At 68.4% G+C, this 21,717-nt stretch overlaps 1 protein-coding gene across 3 annotated transcripts; it reads right to left on the reverse strand.

Moving 5' to 3' along the window:
* On the reverse strand, nucleotides 1-20,550 carry CHID1 (chitinase domain containing 1). 3 transcript variants are annotated; one of them, XM_068976663.1, is made up of 13 exons: nucleotides 20,501-20,550; nucleotides 15,745-15,898; nucleotides 15,086-15,235; nucleotides 14,705-14,837; nucleotides 14,097-14,141; nucleotides 13,315-13,421; nucleotides 12,988-13,049; nucleotides 9,907-9,999; nucleotides 6,264-6,365; nucleotides 5,611-5,766; nucleotides 430-510; nucleotides 257-299; nucleotides 1-149 (listed from the first exon to the last, which is right to left on the reverse strand). In XM_068976663.1, the coding sequence occupies exons 2-13, from the start codon at nucleotides 15,853-15,855 to the stop codon at nucleotides 51-53; spliced, it is 1,182 nt and encodes a 393-aa protein (XP_068832764.1). In that variant the 5' UTR covers nucleotides 15,856-15,898; nucleotides 20,501-20,550; the 3' UTR covers nucleotides 1-50. The 3 variants fall into 3 exon arrangements, with proteins under 3 accessions (XP_068832764.1, XP_068832765.1, XP_068832766.1); XM_068976664.1 differs by lacking the exon at nucleotides 20,501-20,550 and adding an exon at nucleotides 20,416-20,438; XM_068976665.1 differs by lacking the exon at nucleotides 20,501-20,550 and adding an exon at nucleotides 20,336-20,358.
* Between the last annotated feature and the right edge of the window lie 1,167 nt (nucleotides 20,551-21,717).

Consider the following 21,717-nt stretch of genomic DNA (forward strand, 5'->3'; position numbering starts at 1 on the left):
CATTAGTCCCTCTGTCTCTTAGAAAAGGCAATGCTGGCTGCAAGCCCGGCCTACAGTAGGTCGTAGAAATAGTCCAGGCCCTGGCCGAGCTCCCAGATGGACAGCCCCACGCCCAGCTCCTGGGCCAGCTCCAGCCGCACCTGCAAGGACTGAGGCAGAGGGAGCGTCGGTCCGGCCGCACCGGCCCTGAGGCCTGCCTGCCCGCTGCCGCCTCACCGAGGGCCACCCCCACCCGCAGCCTCAGCCCCGCACGCACCTTCAGTGTCGGATAGAACACGACGTGCCTCCCACCGCGGCTCCTGCAAGAGAGCAGACGGTCCGTCCGAGGCGGCCTCAGCCCCTCCTGGCCCTGCCCCGCCAGCCCCGGGCACAGGTTCGTGCCCCTCCTTGCGCCCAGGGGCCTGCACCGTGGGCCTCCCCGACACTCACTTCTTGTACTCGAAGAAGTGCTCTGCTGCCTGGCTGTCCCACACCATCTGGGGCCGGTGGTCCTTCAGTGTCTGGATGTACCTGGGGGAGATGGGGTGTGGGTGCGGGGCCCTCCCCCGCCCACCCAGATGGGTGGGGGTGACCGCTGCCGTCACGGCATGTGGAGGCTAACCGGGGCTGCGTGTCGACCCCCGGTGGTCCACAGAATGCCAGCGACATCGGGCGAGGTGGGAGGGCCACGTGGGGTGGCCTGGGCACGCTGGAATGCCAGGAAGCAGGGACACCGGGGGGTCTCAAACGCTTGGGCCGAGGCTGTGGGGGTGGGGACAGGGGCCCCAACAGAGGCTGCTGAGATGTGGGGGCCGGGGCACCGCCCTGACCCGACGGCACCGCGGGCAGAGCAGTGTGAGCGAGCCCGCAGTGTGGGCGCAGCACCGGGCGGGCAACAGGCGGTGCTCCTGGCCCCGCCCAGCGGAGAATAGGCGAGCAAGCCGTGGGGCAGCCTTGGCTCTGCGACCCCCGACCCCCCGCCCAAGGAAACAGCGGGGTCCGGGCCCTCTGGGGAGCCAGGCTGTCCTCCCTGCCTCCTGGCTGTGGACACGGCTGCCCCAGGCCAGTGGTGGGCCCGGCCTCACTGCCAGAACCCACCGGTTTCAGACCCACCCCCAACATACACGAAGACGGGCTGGTTTCCAGGGTGCTGCGTGGCCAGGACAGTGGGGTCTCCAGCCCACACTGCGTCTCCCTGGCCAGCAGCCGGCGCCCAGACAGGCTGAGGGGGCAGGTGCAGCCAGCCCAGCCCTGGGCCCAGGGGCGCTGTGTGCTTTGGGCTGGACCACGGACACCGGTGGGGCGCGGGGGTCAGGCCTGGACAGAGCAGCGGGGAATCCATGGAGGCAACAGACGACGTGGGGCTCTGCACAGGGTTTGGGCCAGGACACAGGACACCCACCACACCAGGTCCAACTGGCCGAAACGATGGCCTCACCCTTGACCAAAGCCACGCTCTTGGAGTCACGAGGGTCACTTGCTGCTTTGGACCCGTCTGCCTTGGGGCTAAGGTGATCTGGGACGTGGGCTGGGGCGGGTGTCTCTGAGCCCCTGAGTCCTGTCCTGGGGCAGGTGGCTCCAGGCCCTCGGGTTTGGGGAGCCCTGGCCACGCGCTCCTCACAGAGCTGCCTGCTGGAGCTGGGGAGCTGTGGGGGCAGCTGAGGCTGCACTCTGTTGGGGTCAGTTCCTCACCCCGGAGGCTGAGGCCTAGCAGTGCCAGGACCGGGGCCACTCAGGACCCCCACGCTCACTGGGGTGGGAGGTGGAGGAGCGGGGCTGAGCACCCTGGGTGGGGACAGCTGAGCAGACCTCTGCGGAGTGAGAGCAAGACCACGGGGCGGCCCGGGTGGAGGGGCTGGGGTGTGGCGGGGGGCAGGCGTGAATGAGAGAAAAGTGCCGACGGGACCCGCGCGGTCCCTGAGCTAAAGTGGAAGGCCTCAGCCACAGGCCGCCTGGTCCGTCTCTACGAAACGTCCCGTTGAGGCAAGTCACAGACGAATCCCAGGTCAGCGGCCACAGGGCGCGGGGGTGATGCCGGGACCAGCTCCTCAGGCTGACGAGACGTTGCGGGAACAGAGAAGGTGGCCACGTAGCCTGACGAGGTTCTGAACGTTGCTGAGTCAGGCGCTTTGCCACGGCGGACCTTACAGTGTGTGAAAGACAGCTCCCCAGTCAAAAACGTCATCAGCACTTGGGATGAAAGTTCAGGCAACGGCAAGGAGAATCATACACAGAAACACAGCAGACAGGTCTGCGGAGGGTTCTGGGCCTGGAGGCGAGCTGCATGGCCCCCTCTCCGGGCGAGCGAGCAGAGAGCAGGCGGAAGGGCGCCGTCAGGGCGGTGGGGGGAAACCAGCCCGGGGTGGGCTTCCTGCCTCCCACTGGGGCCTGGGCACCCTGCGCTCTCTGCCATGGCCCCGCAGGACTGAAGGGACCCACCCTAGAGGGCACCGCCTCCGAGTTGCTGAGGACCCAGCTGGGTCCCCTGCCGCAGGCCCACGCGGGGAGTCCGGTGGGCACCGCCACAGGCAACGTGAGGAGGCGCCCTTCCCCCATCTCAGCTCCCAGGACCTACAGGCAGTTTACACGGAAGACCTCATGTCAGCTACAGGCAGCAGGAGCCCCGTGGCCCCCTGGAGAGTCCCTGAGGGGAGAGCCGGCAGGGACCACGATGAGGGGTCAAGGTGCACTGGGAGGCCCCGGGCACAGCGAGGGCAGGACACTCGGGAACCCAGGGAGGACGGCAAGACCCAGGGACCAGCGGGGGAGAGGGTCTCAGCGCAGAACGCGACACAGGGACGGGAAAGATCAGAGCCGCGAGAGCCGCCAGCCCCGTCCAGGGCAGCGCAAGACCCCGGGGCAGGGTGGCCCAAGCCCCGTGAGCTTGATCCCGGGCCCCCTGGCCCGTGAGTGGTGGGGGGAGTGTTGCCGGGCATGGCCCAGCCCTGGGCTGGTCTGGCTGTGTGCCAGTGGGCCTCTGAGTGGGGCCAGTGGAGTCCAGTCTGGGCGCTGCCAGGGGGATGGGTGCCCACTTGGCCTGGGGGCGTTCAGGAGGCTGGCCAGGCACTCTGACCGCCAGGGCAGTGCAACAGCCTCCCCGAGCGGGGGCTCAGCAGCATGGCCCAGACGTGTGGGGCACCCTAACCTCTCGAGGGTGTTTCACAGCCACTCCGCCTCCTCGAGGGCGGGGAGCGATGAGGCCGTGGGGCGATGGGGCCTCGAGTCGCCCGGGGTGGAGAGCAGAGGCAGCGGTCAGAGGATCCGGAGAGTGCAGGCTGCCTCCCTGCCGCCCCCTCCCGCTGAGGCAGGCCGAGGCCAGGAGACCCCCCCATCCCCCGGCTGGCAGAGCTGGCCTCCCACCCCCGCTGTAGGTCCTGGCTCTGTGTGAGGAGCAGATGGTGGGGCGCTGATCACCCGCTGTCCCTGGAGAGGACACCTGCCACACAAGGCCAGACCAGTGCTGGGGAGGCTGAGCCTGGAGGGCGGCTGGTCCTGGACAGGCCGGCCGGGGCTGCTGTCAGGGCAGCAGGGCGCCAGGCCCCAGGCTCACTGCCCCCACACCTGCTGGTCGCCCGCTCAGGGCTCCCGGGTGTCCAGTGAGGGGTGCAGCCTGGTGGGCTGCGACTCCGGGGCCCTGGGCCTGTGAACACGCCCACCCCCTGCAGAGGCAGCCTGCCCGCCCCCACAGACAAGCCTCCATCTGGGGCCTCGCTAAGCCCTCCCATCTGGCTCTCCAGACTCGGCCTAAGAAGGGCTGCTCTCTGCCCTGCAGAGGCTCTGCCCATCCCCACAGCCCCAGCGTGGGTCAGCCCCCTGCACGTCGGGGGACGGTCTGGAAGGAATCGGCCATGGGCAGAGGAGATCAGGGCAACCCAGGGCCAGCCCCTGCCCGAGGCTCCCCTAGATGGCTGGCTGGCAGACGGCTGGCTAGGGCCCTCGGGAGGAGGCAGTGCGCAGGGTCACCGGGTCGAGGGAGGGGCTCTGGACGGGCTCTGCTGGGCCTCCAACAGCGGAGGGGGGAGGAGCAGAGCCCCGGGCCTGGTCAGCAGCGACCACCCTGCTGAGCCCGGGATGCCCCACGGGACAGCTGAGCCTGCAAGGAGGGGGCTTGGCGAAGTGCCCCAGCAGCCCCCCTGCCCACGGCCCCTCAGAGACCCACACGACCCCTCAGAACAGTGGTCAACCCCACCTGGGCCTCCTTCAGCCTCTCCCCAGTGTAAGCACCCTGGGCAGGACCCGAGTGGGCGCCCTGAGGTCAAGGGACGTGGGCGGTGTCCTCTGGAGTCTGTCCTCTGGGGGTCTGTGCCGGGTGGTCCCTGACACGCCCTGGGCCTGGGAACCCTCTGCCCCACCCCCACGGGCCTCCCTCCCTCTTTCGCCTTTGGGCAGGGCGGGATACCCCTCTGCTGGCTGACCTCAGCAAGCCCCTGGCAGAGCGGTCCTGTCCAGCTTCCCCGCCATGGGGCTCCACCAGCAGCGGGAGGCCGTCCCAGGCCTCAGCACAGTGGACCCTGGGGACTCGCCTGGGGGGCGGCCAGGAAACGGGTGCCCCACCCTGCCAGGACTCCCAAGACCAGCCAAGGGCCAACCCAGCGGCCTGTCCCTCCGCAGGGCGGCCCTGAGGGAGCAGAACGGGTCGGGGCGAGGCCAGCTGGCAGGCGGCCGGCACGCAGGTTTTGGGCCGCCTGCTGTGTCCCCAGGGCCAGCGGGCCTGTGGGCGACCCTGCCCACGGGGGGCAGCAGCAGGCTCACACACTCGGATCACTGGCCTCAGGACAGTCCGTCACGGGACGGCTCACAGCATAAGGGCAATGGCTGAGCGCGCGCAGCCGGGTGAGACGCGCGTGTAGCCAGAGGCCCCGGAGAGCCGCTCGGCGACGCGCAGGGGACAGGGCTGGCTCGCCTGGCAGCCGCCACACACGCACTCGGTGCTCCAGACAAACCCCCAGACGAGAGCTACCGGGACACGCGGGAGGGAGAGGCCCCGAGCGAGACACAACCGGGAAACGGGCTGCTGGCTTGGAGAGCAAGGAAAACCGAGCAAGAGCCCCCAGGACGGCGCGAGGCCCCGGGAGCAGGAGAGAGAGACGGCCGACACGCGTGCTCGCGGGCCTGGAAAAGGAGGAGAGAGGGCGACGTGGAACCGGCTACGTCCTTCCCAAACACGACAGAGAGAGTAAGCCCAAGGCTTAAAAAGCTCAACAAAAACCAGGTGCAAAGAACATAAACGAATCTCCACGAAGGCGCGCGATTATCGCGGTGCGGCGGGCGCTGGATGGGGACCAGTGTGGCACAACCACACAGGCTGAGCAGCTCATGGGATGGCGCGCCTGGGCGGATGGCGTGGCAATGGCGTCAGAGCCCAGCACACACAGCCCAAACTGAGCGAGAGCACAACCACGCGGCCGGGAACACAAAGGAGGGGCTCCTCCAGGCCACAGCAGAGAACGCCGGGGTGGCCGGCCCCCTGCACTGCGTCGAGGACACTCCCACTGACACGGCAAGAGGGGGTGCCGGGATGGCGCCCCGCGGACAGCCAGCCTGAGATCAGACCCTGCCCGGCCTCCTCCCCACCGCAGCCCCTCACCCCCCGCAACGAGGGTGCTGCGGGAGACGGGGCCGCCGGCTCACCTGGCCCCGATGATGGGCTCGCGGGCATCCTTGGAGGCCGAGTAGTCCATGCCATAGAAGTTGAGCCCCAGCAGGATCTTGCTCCGCCACTTGGACTTGGGGTCCAGGACCTGGACGCAGGCTCGCACCCAGGGCAGCGGCGCGTTGGGGCCAGCCCTGCAGGGTTGGGCAGGAGTGGGCTTCAGCACCGGGCTGAGGCCCCGGGCGCCTGGGTCAGGGCAGGAGGCCGCACACACCACAGCAAGGGTGCCAGCAGACAGACGGCCCCGCTGCACCTGTGCGGGAAGTCTGCTTCGCCTGGGACCCTCGGGCGGCAGAGCGCTCAGGGGAGGCCCAGGAGGGCCGGGGCAGCAGTGTGACCCCCGACACAGGAGCACCTTCTCCTGGGCGTGGAGGTGGGCCCAGCACCTGGCATGGGGCAGCCAGGGCTGGGAGATGTGGATGGACACCCCGAGACAGCATTCCCATGGGGTGGCCAGGTGCCCTAAGTCACCCCCAAACAAGAAGGTCGCCCAACGCAAGGCTGACTGGGCTCTGGGAGAAGAGACTAGGCCCTTCATGATTCTGGAGCTGAGAGCTGACCGCGGGTCACAGCCTGAGGAAGCTGGCGGGATGTGCCGATCGAGAGCGCGTGGGCCCGGAGCCCCACTCACGGCTGTGCCGTGGAGTAGTCGTAGGTCATGAGGCTGAAGCCGTCCAGCATGGGCGCCAGCTGCTCAAACTCCATGTTCGTGAACATGCCCAGCTTGTTGGTCCTGCAAAGAGACGGCATGGTTTCCGTACCCACCTCGGGGTCATGGCCTCTCCCCAGCTGACCTGGGCTCAACGGAGGACAGGGCAGGCCGGCCGGGGGCTCCCAGCTCAGGCCCCTTCCGCCCCTGCTCCAGGAAGACACCTCAGTCCCTTTCCCTGGAGGGGGGCGGCGCTCAGGTGTATAGGGTGGCCCACAGCTGGGTCAGGGCTCCGCAGAGACGCCCCCCCCCGCCCCAGGCCCCAGAGGCCTCTCTCACAATGGGGATGGGCAGCCCAGGCCTGCCCGCTTCCACTCCGCCTCAGGCACGGCGCCCTCCCTCGGAGGCCTCAGGCCTGGGCAGGTGGGGGCCCCGGGGGCCGTCTGCAGGACACAGCTGACTGCCAGCCGCCTGCTTCATGGCAGCAGCCCCTACGACCCTGCTTTGTCCCTGGGTGGGGCGCAGTGGGCTCTGCGTCCACCCCCCCACACAGTGTGAGCAGAGAAAACAATCCATCCTCTCAGCCAGCACCTCCAGTCCCTGGGCAGGGGCGGCCCACCATGTGGACCTCAGCCTCAGTCACTAGTTCCACGGGGTCCAGGCAACCCTAAGACACCCCATCGCCAGGCTGCTCCAAGGCCACTGAGCAAAGGCCACCCACCCCAGCCTCCGCCTTTGGAGGGAGGGGGCCTGGAGGCCTGACCCAGGCCTCCCAGAGACAGCAGGCTCCTGGGGCCAGGGGCCAGGAGAGCCCCTGACGAGCGCTGACTGTGGCCAGGAGCACAGGACGCAGCTGGGAGCCAGACTCTTCCACCAGGTGGCGGCGGCCACAGGCCCGGGGCCGCACTCCAGACCATCCCGCACAGCTGGGAGGCGCTGGGCAGCGTGAACCCCACACCGGCCCTGTGTTCCAGGCCAGGCTCCGCGCCCCATCCCGGCCCCTACGGCCCCACGACACCGTGAAGCCGCAAGCCCCAGGGCGAGACGCCGCCTACTGGGCTGGAAACCCAAGCCCCGCCCCGGACCAGTCCTCTGCAGGCCGAGCGTCCTCAGGACCAGTGCAGACATGCGCATCCCTGGCGCTGCCGCTGACCACAGGCAGGGCATCCCCTGGCCCACGGACACCTCCCATAGAGCCTTGCCCACGGCCGCCCAGTAGGCAAGAGGGTGGGCCTGCTGTCGGTGCCCACCACTGCCCCCCATGGGCCCGCCCCAGGGCCTCCTGCCCACAGCCACCCTACGCGATCAGAGCAGAACCGCGCCTGCAGGTCCGGGCCGTCCCACACGTCAGCAAGGGCCCCTCCCCTCCAGTGTGGACCTCCGGCGCCTGCACCCGCTCTATGTCTAGGGGTGACCCCTGCCCACGGCCCCGCTGAGCCTCCACAGTCTGGCCCCAGGCCACCCCTGGAGCTCAGGAGACGTCAACGGGGGTCAGCCTGGGCAGGGGTGTCCCTCCCGGGGAAGGACCCTCACTCATTCCCTTCCTGTGGTGACCCTAAACCCCAGGGGGTGCTGGAGGACAGCTGGGTGCAGCGCCCATCAAGGGGGACACCTGCCCGTGAGGATGTGAGCTCGCTGCGGGGAAGGTCCTGGGAAGGAAGTCAGCCCACCATGCCTGAGGTCAGCTCCTTCCGGGGCTCTGGGAGCTGGATCCTCAGAAGAGACAGCCTGAGGCGCGGAGGCGAGGACCGGCTCAGGGCCCTTCCAGAGCCAGGGTGGCTCAGAGCCCTCATTAAGCCTGCTGACTGGCGCTGGACCGTCGGCGGGGGCCAAGCTGAGACCTCAGGAGCAGGGCTCAAGGTCAGGATGGCCACCCGTGCCAACAGCCCCCAAAAGGCAGGAGACACAGGCCACAGCAGCAAAAGGCTGCCACGCAGACACCCCCCCGGGCTGCTGTTTCCACGGGCAGCAGCGCGGCCTCTGTGACGCGGCTGACGCTGCAGAAAGGCCAGATCTGCTTACAGCCCGCTGGTTCCTGTGCGGGGCTGCCGTCCCGAAGCGCGGGTGCAGAAGGACAAAGCCAGCAAGGCAAACCTCGGCCACTGAGGCCTCTGGAGGAGGAAGGGAGGCATGCTCGCCAGTGTGAGGGTGCAGCCGGGCTGTGCCCCTGAGACACGGCCTGGGCCAGCAGAGGCAGCCGTGCCCAGGGGCCCCGCCGTCAGCCCGGCCACACGGCCCCCACCCCCGACTCTCCTCTCGCTGCCAGGGTGCGTCCTCTCCGGTCACTGCCGAGAGAGGGGACCCAGGCTCGCTCCATCCACTCCCTGCCTGGGAGCTCACGTCAGAGGCCTGGGCAGAGAGGGCGCTGGCTGGAAAGCTGCTCCCCACCCTGTCCCGAGCCCACTGCCCTTGGAGGCCAGGCCTAGGGGTCAGCCCCTCCAGGGGTGTCAGGCCCGCTCACCCTCCTCCACACCCTCCAGCACACGGGGGTCTGCCCTGCACACCTGTCAGCACGAGTGCCCTGCAAGGGGGCCGGTCCCGCCTGCGACCCGGGCCCTCCCTGGGCGAGAGGAGCTGGTCTCCACCGATGGCCCCGATCTCCAAGGTTGACTGGGTTGACATGTCCCAAGCCAGCCCAACTGAGAGACCAGAGACCCTAGAGACAGGCGCTGCGCTTGCAGCTGAGCCCATGGACCACGCAGGTGTCCACTCCCCGGCCCTTCCATACCAGGGTCCCCATCCTGGGGGGACCGCTGGGCCCTCACACACGTGTGTCCCACGCATGAGCACACACTCAGAAGCGTAGGTGACACCCGGGGCCGAGGCCCCTCCTGCGGCCCGCAGACCACAGCCCAGGTTTCTGGGGACACGTGGAGACACCACGGGGTGGGGGCGTCAGGCGCAGGTGGGCAGCCGCCCGGAGTGGCCGCAGCCTCTTCTGTCTGAGCGGTGGGGCGAGTGTCCATTGCCCCGGCCCTTCCATACCAGGACCCCCATCCCGGGAGGACCGCTGGCCCCTCACACCTGTGTCCCACGCACAAGCACGCACCCAAAAGCGTCGGAGGTGGCACCCGGGGCCGAGGCCCCTCCTGCGGGCCGCAGACCACAGCCCAGGTTTCTGGGGACGCGTGGAGATGCCATGGGGTGGGGGCATCAGGCGCAGGTGGGCAGCCGCCTGGGGTGGCCGCAGCCTCTTCTGTCTGAGGCCAGACAGTGCGGGTCCAGAGGCCACCCACCCCGTCCCACTCACTGGCCCGAGCTCGCCAGTGAGCCGATGACTGGCCCCTCTGGGCCCTCACCACCCCTCTGCTCAGCCCCCAGCCCTAGGTCACCGCCTGGGCCTCCTCCGTGCCCAGCGCGGGCTGGATGGTGGTCAGGCCACAGTGCTGACAGCCAGCACCGGGCCCAGCTCCCTGTCTCAGGGCTGGGGCAGCGGGAAGCGGCTGGGCTGAGTGGCAGGAGGCCTGGCCTGAGGCAGCCCGGGCCCTGAGCTGTGGACCCCTGACCTGCAGGCCCGCGAGGACGTGCTGACAGGGTCCCCCACGTGGGCAGTGGCTGGCGTGACGAGGCTGGGGCTGGGTGGGGGCCAGGAAGGGCCTCCTGGACGAGCAGGCACAGCACTTACCCCGGGGCGACGGCAGGCGGGATGACCAGGAAGACCAGCAGCCGGGCCTGGTGCAGCGCCTCGGCCATGTGGGTGAGCAGGTGAAGGAGCCCCCTGCCAAGGAGCAGAGCACAGGTCAGGGGCAGCGGCGCTGGGAGGCGCCCGGGCCACCCCCCACCCAGCCTGGCCTCAGCCCCCGTGGTAACTCATCCTCCAGGGCCCCGTCAAGGGCAGCGGCGCTGGGAGACGCCCGGGCCACCCCCCACCCAGCCTGGCCTCAGCCCCCGCGGTAACTCATCCTCCAGGGCCCTGTCAGGGGCAGCGGCGCTGGGAGGCGCCCGGGCCACCCCCCACCCAGCCTGGCCTCAGCCCCGGCGGTAACTCATCCTCCAGGGCCCCGTCAGGGGCAGCGGCGCTGGGAGGCGCCCGGGCCACCCTCCACCCAGCCTGGCCTCAGCCCACCTGGTAACTCATACTCCAGGGCCCTGTCAGGGGCAGCAGCGCTGGGAGATGCCCGGGCCACCCCCCACCCAGCCTGGCCTCAGCCCCCGCGGTAACTCATCCTCCAGGGCCCTGTCAGGGGCAGCGGCGCTGGGAGGCGCCCGGGCCACCCCCCACCCAGCCTGGCCTCAGCCCCCGCGGTAACTCATCCTCCAGGGCCCCGTCAAGGGCAGCGGCGCTGGGAGACGCCCGGGCCACCCCCCACCCAGCCTGGCCTCAGCCCCCGCGGTAACTCATCCTCCAGGGCCCCTACCCCCGAAGCACGGGGGCAGAGCACGGAAGGGGGCTGTGCAGCGCCCTGTCACCTCTGGACCCTGCCGGACATGCAGCCGGGCAGGGGTGAGGAAGGAGCCCGTGACCCTGGGCTGCTGTGGCGCCTGGGGATGAGTGTGCGGCGCAGCTCCACTGAGGGGCCTCGTGCCCCCTCGGCAGTCATCCCACCCCAAGCAGTCGCCGACACGGAGCCCCGCCTTCCCCAGCCCCAGGAGGGCCAACCAGACGCGCCTGAACCCAAGGAGCAGCATCTCCGAGGGCAGCGTGCTGCCTGGCGTGGACAGGGAAGGCACAGCCTCACGGCTCCTCTGGTCGCGAGGGCGAGGGGTGTGGCGGCATCTCAGGTCTGGTGGGCGCGCAGACCGCAGAGAGGCCGGCTCAGCCCCCAGGGGTTGCCCTGCCAGGAAGGCAGGTCTTGGGCGAGCTCCGGGCTGGGTCCTCTGGCCTGGCCCCATACTGCCTGGGAGGGTGTGGGCCCAGTGACTGACCTGGGTCCTTCCCTACAGCCCCTCGGGAGCCGCCTCAGTCCAGAGAGAGGCAGCGAGTGACCCCGCCCAGCGCGGGCAGGTGGGGGGCTGTGCACCCCCAGCTCTGCTCAGCTCGAGCCAGTCTACATGCCCCGAGGCTGCACGGGGCACAGCTGCAGCCCACCCTGCGGAGGCGGGCATGGGGCGGCCTCCATCCCCTCGGGTCCAGCCTCAGTGGGAGGACCGCAGGGCCAAGGAGACAGCACTCCGGCGATGGCTGGGGGTCAGGGATGCCCCTGCGGAGCACACGGGCTGTGGAACCCAGCTCAGGCCCTCCCCGAGGCCGGGAGCTGGCCCTCAGCACCCGTAACCATCAGTGCCTGCCCGGCTTTAGGGACCACCGGGGGCTGAGTCTCTGAGAAGGGGAGGTGGTCTTGTGGCCCAGGGGCAGTGCCTGCCCAGCGGGGCTCTGCTGGGACGAGGTCCAAAGGGACTCCCGAGGCCGCCTGCCCGTTGGTGTGAACGCAAGAGACAGGCTTCTTGCCACAGCCAGGCAGCCCCTGCTCACTCCTACATAGCAGGCTGTCCCGGGAGGGGCCTGGCGACCTGCCGCCCAGGGCGGGGACAAAGTGCATTGCCTCCATCACATGCCCAGGGAGCCGGGTCCAAAGCCATCTGCAGGGCTGGCCGGCCCCCACCCTGCCCCGCAGCGTGCCTGCTGCGCACACCCTCCTGAGCCGCCCTGACAAGGCTGTCTCCCCCAGCCCCCCTCAGGCGTTAGCTCAGCAGGGGCTGAGGCAGAGCCCAGGGGTGGTGAGATCGCCTCTCAACTGAAAGCCACCAGAGGGGCCACCAGAGCACAGTGGGGTGTTGGCTCCCGACACAGGGGCCCCCCCGCCCTCAGCTGGACTCGCCCACCGTTCTCCACCCATTCTCCTTCTCAACTCCGGCCTCAGGGCGCCCCCAGGGCGGAAGCACCCACGGGGGGGAGTGTGGTCAGTGCACAGAGAAGCAGGAACCATGGTGGGGCCTGCATCCAGGCTGCCCCCACTTCCAGGCAGGCAGTGGGGTCTCCCTGCCCCCAGGCAGAGCCCAGCAAGCTGGGCGCCAGCTGCAGCTTCCTGGGGCCTCAGGCAGGAGTCTTGGCCCCCACACAGCCCCTTGAGAATACCCTCTTGCTGCACTGGGAGGCCCGAGGAGGCCGCCTCCGAGCAGGTGGAGAGCAGCCCGCAGCTGCGAGAGGGATGGGGCTGGGGGGGACCCTGCCCGCGGGCCCCTGGGCTGGAGGCGTGGAGCAGCGGGGCTCGGGTGCAGGAGGCCAGGCTTGCGGCGGCTGCAGGCCCCCGTGCCCGGCGCGCTCCTCCTCCTGTGGGGCTGACCCCCTGGGCCTGATGGGACCGGAGCAGTGGTCGCCGGAGGGGACCCGCCCTCCCTGTCACCCTGGCTGAGGGGGATCTGGCCGTGCGCCTCAGGGGAGGGGGTACCTCCTCGGGGCTAGGCAGCCCCCCTGCTGGCTGAGGCAGGGCTGCAAGCTCTTCTCCCAGAGAAGCCCGTGGCCGTTTGCCACAGGGGCCCCGGCCCCACTCGGCTGCCTCCTCGCCAAGGCCCCTGAAGGCTGTCAGGCCCGCCCCAGTGGTCCCAGCCGGGCACCCGCCCGCAGCCGCTCCCAGACTCCTTGGAGCTCTCTGACCTTCTTGGGGTGCCACCCCAGCGCCTGCACAGACTGGGGGAAGACGGCCCTCCCCCCAGACGAGGTCCCTCCACGTCCGGCCTCAGCCTCTTCCCGACACCGGCAGCTGGGAAGGACACGCGCACGCCCACGCCCACGCCCACGCCCCGCACACTGCCCAGGCCCACTCACACGTGCTTCTGGGCCAGCAGCTGGTTCCAGACCTCCACTACCAGGCCGTCAAAGTGCTGGCTCTGAAAGGACAGAGGCAGGTGGGCGGGGCTCCAGGAGGAGGGGCCGCAGAGCCAGCCCCGGCCTCCCCTCCCGACTGTGGGCCCAGGGGCAGAGAATCGCGGATCTCTTTCCCGGGCACTCGTGTGGCCCCCCCGACACCGCCCCTGGGGCCCCGAGCGGCTCTCCCTGCCCTGCAGCCCGGCACTGGCCCGGGCAACGTGTCCCCCGGGAGGGCAGCCCCTGTGCCCGAGACGCGTGTGGTCAGGAGGGAGCCCCGGGTGTCACCTTGGCCACCTGGACGACGGTCCTGCTGAGCTCCTCAATCTCGTCCTCGTTGTCCAGGACGCTCTCAAAGTCCTCGTACGTCCAGTCCTCGAACCGGAGGCGAGGCACTGGGGGCAGACGCACAGACCGTGACCCTCCTGGGCCAGCCTGGCCCGTGGCGGGCCCGTGGCCTCCAGAGCAGAATGACCACTACCAGCGGCCAGGGCAGGCACCCGGTGCCACGTGGCCTGGGGAGGGAGGGGCATGGGCGGGGCTGGGGACGCAGACACTGGCCCTTTCCTCCCTTCACCCACCAAGTCCCCGAGTGTCCAGACCCTGGCTCATCCAGCTCCTTGTTGCCTGGCTCTCGCTGGACTGTCCCCCACCAGCTCCCCGTGAAACGAACTGCAGGTCCTCTCCCAGCCCCGGCCCCTCCCCAGGCCCCAGTGTACTTGGCAACGTGGCCCTCCCTCACCAGCCATGAGCTCTAGGATGGGCAGGGCAGGGTGAGCGTCACCCCTGGGCACGGCCGCCAGGAGAGCGCCATGAACCCTCAGGGTGAATGGAGAGATGGGAGGGCAAGACCACAGGGGAAGGGGCTGGCCTTGGTGGGCTGACCAAGGCGGGCAGCCCAAGGTGGGCAGCAGGGCCACCGGGGTCTGGCTGGATCGAGGCCACGAATGCTGGGCTGGGGCGGCCTCGTTTCTGAGCAGTCAAAAGAGGGACATGCTAAGCATGCGAGGCAGCGTGGCCTGGGTGAGCAGGTAGGTTTGGAGGCCCACAGCCCTGACCCCCGGACTCACCTACACGCAGACCCTTGGCTTGTTTCCGGACTGCCCGCACCCACCCTGTGGGACGTGGAGAGGACGGTCAGCGTGGGGTACAGCCCCTTCCCCTGACCTCCCCTGGGAGGAGCACGGAAGGGAGGTGGCGGGGGAACCTGGGGTCATGTCCCCCCCCACCCCTGCAGAGCAGCCAGGGCTGGGGGCATGTGGCCGCACCAGGGCCACCACCCCAAGGGGCCCGGCCCGCCTCTCAGAGCTGAGGGCAGCAGAGAGCAGGAGCTGGCGCTGGCCCGCTGTCCTCTGACCCACGCCCCCCACCCCCCGGTGTCGGGGAGCCCCGCCTCTGGCTAACACGTCCTCTCTCTGAAAACAAACGGGGAAACACCCGAGTAAACTCAGGTGCCAAACACGGCTGTCAGGGCAGCCAGACCCTCGCCTCCTCCACAGATCCTCCCCCGGGACACCGCGTACAAACCGCCGAGGCAAACAGGGACGCAGCTGAACGCCAGGCAGGCATGGCACTCACGCGCTCACATGCAGGCTCGCTCATCTTCACACACACTCTCTCTCATACTCACTCTCCCAGACCCCCCAGGGCGGGCACAGACAAGCGACGGTGTCAGAACCTTGGTCTACGTCGTCCAGGCCCGTGACCTCGAACATCTCACGGCCATGCCTCCTCAGCTGCAGCCACACGGGGGCGACGTGGGTGAACTTGCCCCCGAAGATCTTAGCGACGTCATACCCGTGCCGGTTCCACTGGCAGAGAGGGGAGAACGAGTGAGCCTGCTGGCAGCGGGGCCAGAGGCGGGGGACCCCCTCCGGGCGGGGCTCCGCAGGGCCGCCCGCCCCGTGTGCAGCAGGGCCCTGCCACCATCCTGGGCACTTTGCTGGGAGGCGCCACTCCCACTGCTCCCTTGGGTGAGAGCAGCCTGGGGAGGTGAGAATGCAGACCCGAGCAGCCCCCCTGCCTTCAGGGTCCGCCTTCCGCCCCGGGCCCGGCCTACCGGCGTGACGTAGCCCAGGACGTCCCCAGCGAAGTGCTTCTTGTGGGCCTTCGCCGAGCAGTAGCTGCGGTGCTCGAGGACGACGTCCTCAGCCCTGAGGCCTGTCACCACCAGACCCCGCTCCTGGGCGGGCTTGCCTGCAACCTGCGTCTGAGAGAGGAGGCAGAGAGGACGCTGTCAGGGCGCGAACCCAGGCTGAGCCCTGGGGCCGCAGGTCCTCTGGGTCAGCAGGGACCCTGTCCCCGAATCAGCGCTGCTGACCAGGAGCCCGCAGGGCAAGGTCGTCAGGTGGGGTAGACAGTCCCTGAAGGCTCGCCCTGCCTCCCAGGGCCCTCCCAGAAACTGGCACAGCCACAGCCACAGCTGGCAGAGCTTGACTGACTCGCCCTGCGAAGCAGGGGAGAGCACAGGGGTCGAGGGAGGCAGCAGGCGGGGTGAGGGGGACCCTGGGGGCACGGGCAGAGATGCGAGCCCAGCGGGGGCAGGCCTGCCCTCGGGCCCCAGCACCAGAAGCTGCTCCCTCTGAGGCCGGCTGGAGCCCCGAGGGGTACGGTGCTGGCCGCCCAGACGCGAAGCTCCCGGCTCGCAGTCGGCTCCCGGCCCCCAGTGGGAAAGGAGGCGTGATGGTCAGCCCTCTGGCGAGTCCCCAGACCACCTACCTTCTCCTGCAGCGTCTTCGAGGCGGCCTTTTTGGCGTCTGACTTCGACAGCGTGGCATGCACAGAGCTGCAGGCCAGAGCGAGCCAGAGCGTGCCAAGGAGCGCCCGCATGCTGGGCGGGTCACAGGAGGGCCCAGCCTCGCGGTCCAGGGGGCTGCGAAAGACAGAGGCCGTGGAGGCCCTGGCAGGTGGACGCTCCCCATGCCTTCTGGGGCTCTGGTCCTGACGGAGCCTGGAGCCTCCCAGCACCAAGCCGGGCACCGAGCCAGCCCCGACGCCTGGGCTCCAGCGGCCAGCATTGCTGGGCCCTGGCTCCCCAAGACGCCCCGAAAGGGCCTTCCCTGCTGCAGGCCAGGAGCCGTCCGACTGCCTCAGGGGTGCCCAATCACAGCCGGGGCCGACTGAGCAAAGCTTGGCCTCCACCCCTCACAAGCACAAAGACATTCTGGCTACCAGCTACTGGCTTGAGTGTAAAACCACGGAGCCGTGGAGAGGACTAGAAGAAAACATGCCTGTGTAGATAAACCTGGGGCGGGAGCTGGACAGGGGCTGCCTTTCCCCCTAAGTCAGCATCAGTAAAAGTTACCAGGAAAACGTCTACATTTTACTACAGAAAAATGTGATCCTGTCATTTAGGAAACAAAAAACCGGGTTAAAGAAATAAACACGAAACAATGAAATTCTTGACAATGAACTTCTAGCCCACATTCACAGGTGACTCACAGACTGTACACAAACTCAAGCTGTGAGACGCAGGAGAGACAGAGACCCCCCGCAACACAGAGACCCTGCAACACACAGACCCCCTGCAACACAGAGCCCCCGCAACACACACAGACCCCCCGCAACACACACAGACCCCCCGCAACACACCCCCCCCACAACACAGAGACCCTGCAACACACACAGAGACCCGCAACACCCCCCGCGCAACACAGAGACCCCGCAACACACAGACCCCCTGCAACACACAGAGACCCTGCAACAGAGACCCTGCAACACACACAGAGACCCCACAACACACAGACCCCCTGCAACACAGAGACCCTGCAACACACAGAGACCCTGCAACAACCCCCCGCAACACAGAGACCCCGCAACACACACACCCCAACACACAGAGAGACCCCGCAACACACACAGAGACCCCGCAACACCACCCCCGCAACACAGAGACCCCGCAACGCACAGACCCCCTGCAACACAGAGACCCCGCAACACACACAGACCCCCTGCAACACACAGACCCCCTGCAACACACAGAGACCCCGCAACACACACAGACCCCCTGCAACACAGAGACCCCCTGCAACACAGAGACCCTGCAACACACAGACCCCCCGCAACACACAGAGACCCCGTAACACACAGACGCCCCAGGCCCCAGAAACAGCACCTCGGCTCTTGGCTTCACCAGCAACCAAAGGAACGGAGGCTGAGGTGAGACAGCATCGCCTCCCCCACCGCCTCCCTGCCGTGAGGACGAGAATGACACCACCTTAGGGACCGGGGCAGCTTCCCCCTCAGAGCTGCTGCTGGGAATTCACGTTCAGGTGACTATCTGGTCACAAACGTGCTCTCCCATCTGCGTTTCCTTTTTTCCCACTTTGGGGGACTTACTGTCTACACGGGAAGCGCTTGAAGATGCTCATTGCAGCTGTTCAAACCCCACGCTTCCAAACGCTGGCATCCTGAGGGCACCGCAGTGCTCACGACCCCCCAGTACAAATGTCACAACGTGCACTCGCAAAGCACGATCCTGTCTTTAGAGAATCTCTCAGATGACTGCGCCCACAGTGAGAAAGGACGGGGACGCTAAGTGCGCGTGCAGGCCGAGTGTGCCCACAGCGACGGGACGGGGGCGCTAAGTGCACGTGCAGGCCGAGTGTGCGTGCAGGCACAGCGAGGGGCCGGGGGCGCTAAGTGCGCGTGCAGGCTGAGTGTGCCCACAGCGAGGGGCCGGGGGCACTAAGCGCGCGTGCAGGCACAGCGAGGGGACGGGGACACTAAGTGCAGGTGCAGGCCGAGTGTGCCCACAGCGAGGGGCCAGGGGCGCTAAGCGCGCGTGCAGGCTGCCTGGAGGCGTCGCTCGGTCTTTCCGTGGCTTCCCCACTGGACTCTCACCCTACCAGCACCACCACCCCGACCCCGCCTTCACGTCCTTCTCTCTGGGGACAGCTGGGCAACATGCAGGGCCAGGCCACACGCGCTCCTTGTTGAGGTTTTGAGACAGTCGGTGTGAGAGCCTGTCAGTCAGCGGTGTCTCAGGCCCGGCGGCATGTCCCCTCTCAGCCTGACCAAGGCCCAGCTGGTCCAGAGGAGACCCCACAGGCAACCCAGGCCCTTGCTCGTTGGGTGGACACCCCTGGGGACACCAGAGCCCCGGCCAGACAGGGTGCCCTTTCAGGAGCCAGCAGAGCCAGGCCTGTGTGGGTGCCTGGGGCCTCCACCACCACGACCCCCTGGCCTGGAGCTCACTGCCCTCAGCCCACAGTCCTGCACAGACGGCACGCGCCTGGTCTGGGCTGTCACTCCCTGGGGCCTGCAGGACGGGGCCTGGGTTGGGGAGTCTAGGAGCCTCCCCCATCCCCTCGCCCCCAGGCAGAGAGGCAGCCACGGCTGATCAGGTGCTCTTGGCGGGGGGCGGGGAAGATTATGGAGACTCAGGCCTTATTTGCCACCCTCTGCCCCCTCCCGCGGAGAAGGCAATGGCACCCCACTCCAGCACTCTTGCCTGGGAAATCCCATGGACGGAGGAGCCTGGTAGGCTACAGTCCACGGGTCGCTAAGAGTTGGACATGAATGAGTGACTTCACTTTCACTTTTCACTTTCATGCATTGGAGAAGGAAATGGCAACCCACTCCAGTGTTCTTGCCTGGAGAATCCCAGAGACAGAGGAGCCTGGTGGGCTTCCGTCTCTGGGGTTGCACAGAGCTGGACACGACTGATGCGACTTAGCAGCAGCAGGAGCCCCTTCCCGGCCATCAGATCCATCCAGGAAGGCAGCCTCTGCCACCCAGGCCCAACCCAGGCCCTGTGCCACCATGGCCGGGGGCCTGGGCTCCTCCTTGGCCTCAGCCTGGGGGTGGGGGCGTGCAGCCCAGAACCATCTGGTGCTCCCTTGGCAGGACTCAGACTGTGGCTGCTGAGCTGTAAGCGGCCAACCCTGCAGGGCATCCCATCTTCAGCCCTGGTCCCCTCAGCCTCTCACGACTGTGGGTTCCTCCCTGGCCCCAGGGTGGAGGTCAGGGCACCCAAGAATGGAGCAAGAAGAGAAATAGGCAGGACCTGGTCCCCTAGGAACCACTCAGCTGTCACCTGGGGGCACATTCTGTGGCCCTTCCCAGCCTCTGCCCATGGCTGGCTGGTCTGCCTTCTGTCCCGCCTGCGTTGAGACCCCCCTGCCCACCATTTGCCCGCCCTATGACCTGTGCTTTCACACCACAGGAAAGAAGAAAGAGGAAAGGGTGGAAGTGGGGCCGATCTGGAAGAAGGAAGATGGGCCCTGCTGGCTTCTGCACCTGGCGCAGGGGCAACAGAAGCAGACCAGGCGCGAGCGGGCTGGCATGGCCACAGACCCGGCACCCTGGGCCCGTTGGGCCAGCTCTGGAGTGCGGCTCCACAGCACCGGGGGAAGCACTGAGATGCCAGCTGCTCACACGTGCAGGGCTGCTCTCCAGTGGCCGTGGAACTTTCCAGATGGACTGCCTGACCGGGTGGAGGGGACATGTTGGCTGTGATGTGAGAGGTGTTCAAGCCCAGCAAGGTGAGGTGTCCCTGAGGGCTCTGTCAGTGCGTCTGAGAGCCAACTCTTCCACCACACTCTGCACAGAGCTCAGCACACACACAAGCCCAGCACACACACAAGCTCAGCACACACACACAAGGGTCCAAAGTGCGTATGTGTCTTGAGTGCAGAGAACAGCTGATCGGTGCTAACGCTGCTCTGGGATGCACTCTGACGTGCTCCGCTTCCTTCTTAAGGAACCCGTTTTAATCCAGCCCACTTGTCTCTGCTCAGCAATGTGCCGTTTGAGAGATGCTGACCGCTGCGCGCTGACTGATCATCACTCACACCCAGCGGGACCCAGAGCCGACTGTCCCGTGAACAGAACGGTCTCGTCCCCACAGCTCAGGTAGCGTCAATCAGATTCTCGCCGGTGGGCACAAATTTTGGGGCCAACTCTGCTCCTGCGGGGAGGGCCGAGGGTGCGCTCGGAAACGGATGCAGTGTGAGAGCAGAAGCCCCGCCCTGGCGGAGGGACACTTGCGACTCTGGGATGCCGTCCCCACGGCGGGTCGCAGGTACCGTCGTGTTCCCTCGGCGAAGACGGAGGAAGCCCAAGACAGCCTGCTGGCCGCAGGGGGAGCGGGCGACACTAGCTCGCGGGGGCCCGGGCCCGCCGCCCGCCCACCCGCCCGTCGCCCCGGTCTCTGGCTTCGGATCTCGGCGGCGCCCTCCAGCGCGAAAAGGCCGCCGCGCCCCAGGTCTGCGGCGGAGGCCGAGAGACAGCCAAGGAGCGCGGCCCCTCGCGCGCCGCCGCCCCGCGTCCGTCACACCCACTCACACCCCCTCACTCCATCACACACGACCGCTCGCACAGCCTCTCGTCCACACGCGCCGTCACGCCCGTTGTCCCTCGCGCCGCGCCTCCGGCTTTCACACGCACCGCCCGCAGGCTCGCTCCGCGGAGGAGACCGAGGCTACGGGGGCGGGGCGCGGAAGTCAGCCCGGGCCGCCGCCGCGGCGCTCACCTGCATGTCCCGGAGACGCGCCGGCCCTTGGAATCGCCGGAAGACCCGCGCGGACGCCACCGGAAGTCCCGCCTCTGAACGCCTGAGCGCCGCCGCTAGTGCGCCACGCCAGCTTCCGGGCCGCCGCCGCGCAAGGCACGCTGGAGGCGGGGCCGGGGCGAAGAGGGGGCCTGGAGACAGGCCAGGGCGGGACGGGGGTGGGGCGGGGGTTGGTCGGGGAGAGCCAAGGGGAGGAGCCTGGGCTGGGAGGGGAGGGGCATAGGGGCGGAGCGAGGTTGAGGGGCGGGTCTGAGGGCGGAGCCTGGCGGACTGGGTGGGGCTGACTCGGGCTAGAAGAGGCCGAGGGCGGGCCGAGGGGCGGGCCGAGGGGCGGGCCGAGGGGCGGGCCGAGGGGCGGGCCGAGGCGGGGCCGGGCCAGCGAAGCGGGCGGAGAGAAAGGGCCCGCGCGAGGCTGGCTGGTGGAGACGCGAGCGCCGGGAGACCCCGGGACTATCGCGCGCCGACCGCCACCTTCCGCGGGCCCCAGGTTCTCTTGGGAACCTTACGCTCGCGCTCGAGAGGTGGCTCAGAGGTCTGGGCTCCCGCGAGCGCACGTCTGGCGGAGGACCGGGCTCCGGGGGCGCCGTCTGCGCGGCGACCACGTGGGTGACCGCTAGGGAGCGCCGTGGGCTCCAGGGCCTCTGCCCGGCCAGGCCAGCGGCCAGGAGGACCGCGCCGGCCCGACCTCCCACACTTCAGCGTTCTCTCCTGGGTGCGGGAATCGCCTCCGCAGACTTTCCTCCCGCCGCCTGGTGGCTGCCCCCCAGCCGGGCCCTCCTCGGTCAGCCCCGTCCCCCTGGGTGAGCGCTTCTTAGTTAGCCTTTGGTTTTGGGGATCCAGAGGCCCGAGGTGCCCACAGCGCTGTCTGGAGTAGGGGCACGTGCTCCAGACCCTCTGGATGGTCCCTGGACATCTTAAACCCCAGGAATCCTGGAGTCAGCGCGCTCTCTGTCCCTGCCTCTGGGAAGGGCGGCACTTCTCAAACGTGGATCCTACAAAGCTGGAACCCTCCGGAGGCTAACAGTGACCGCCCCCACCCCATCCCCAATCTCAGCTCCCAGCAAGGTCAGTGCCCCTCAGGAACCAACTGAATACACAGTCGCAAGCAGTTTTGGCCCTGAAGCGTTCGCCACCTGACGCAAGCTGGCGGACCCCGCCATCCAGAGTTGCTCCCGGCA

Source organism: Capricornis sumatraensis, chromosome 8, assembly GCF_032405125.1.
Source record: "Capricornis sumatraensis isolate serow.1 chromosome 8, serow.2, whole genome shotgun sequence".
NCBI lineage: Eukaryota > Metazoa > Chordata > Mammalia > Artiodactyla > Bovidae > Capricornis > Capricornis sumatraensis.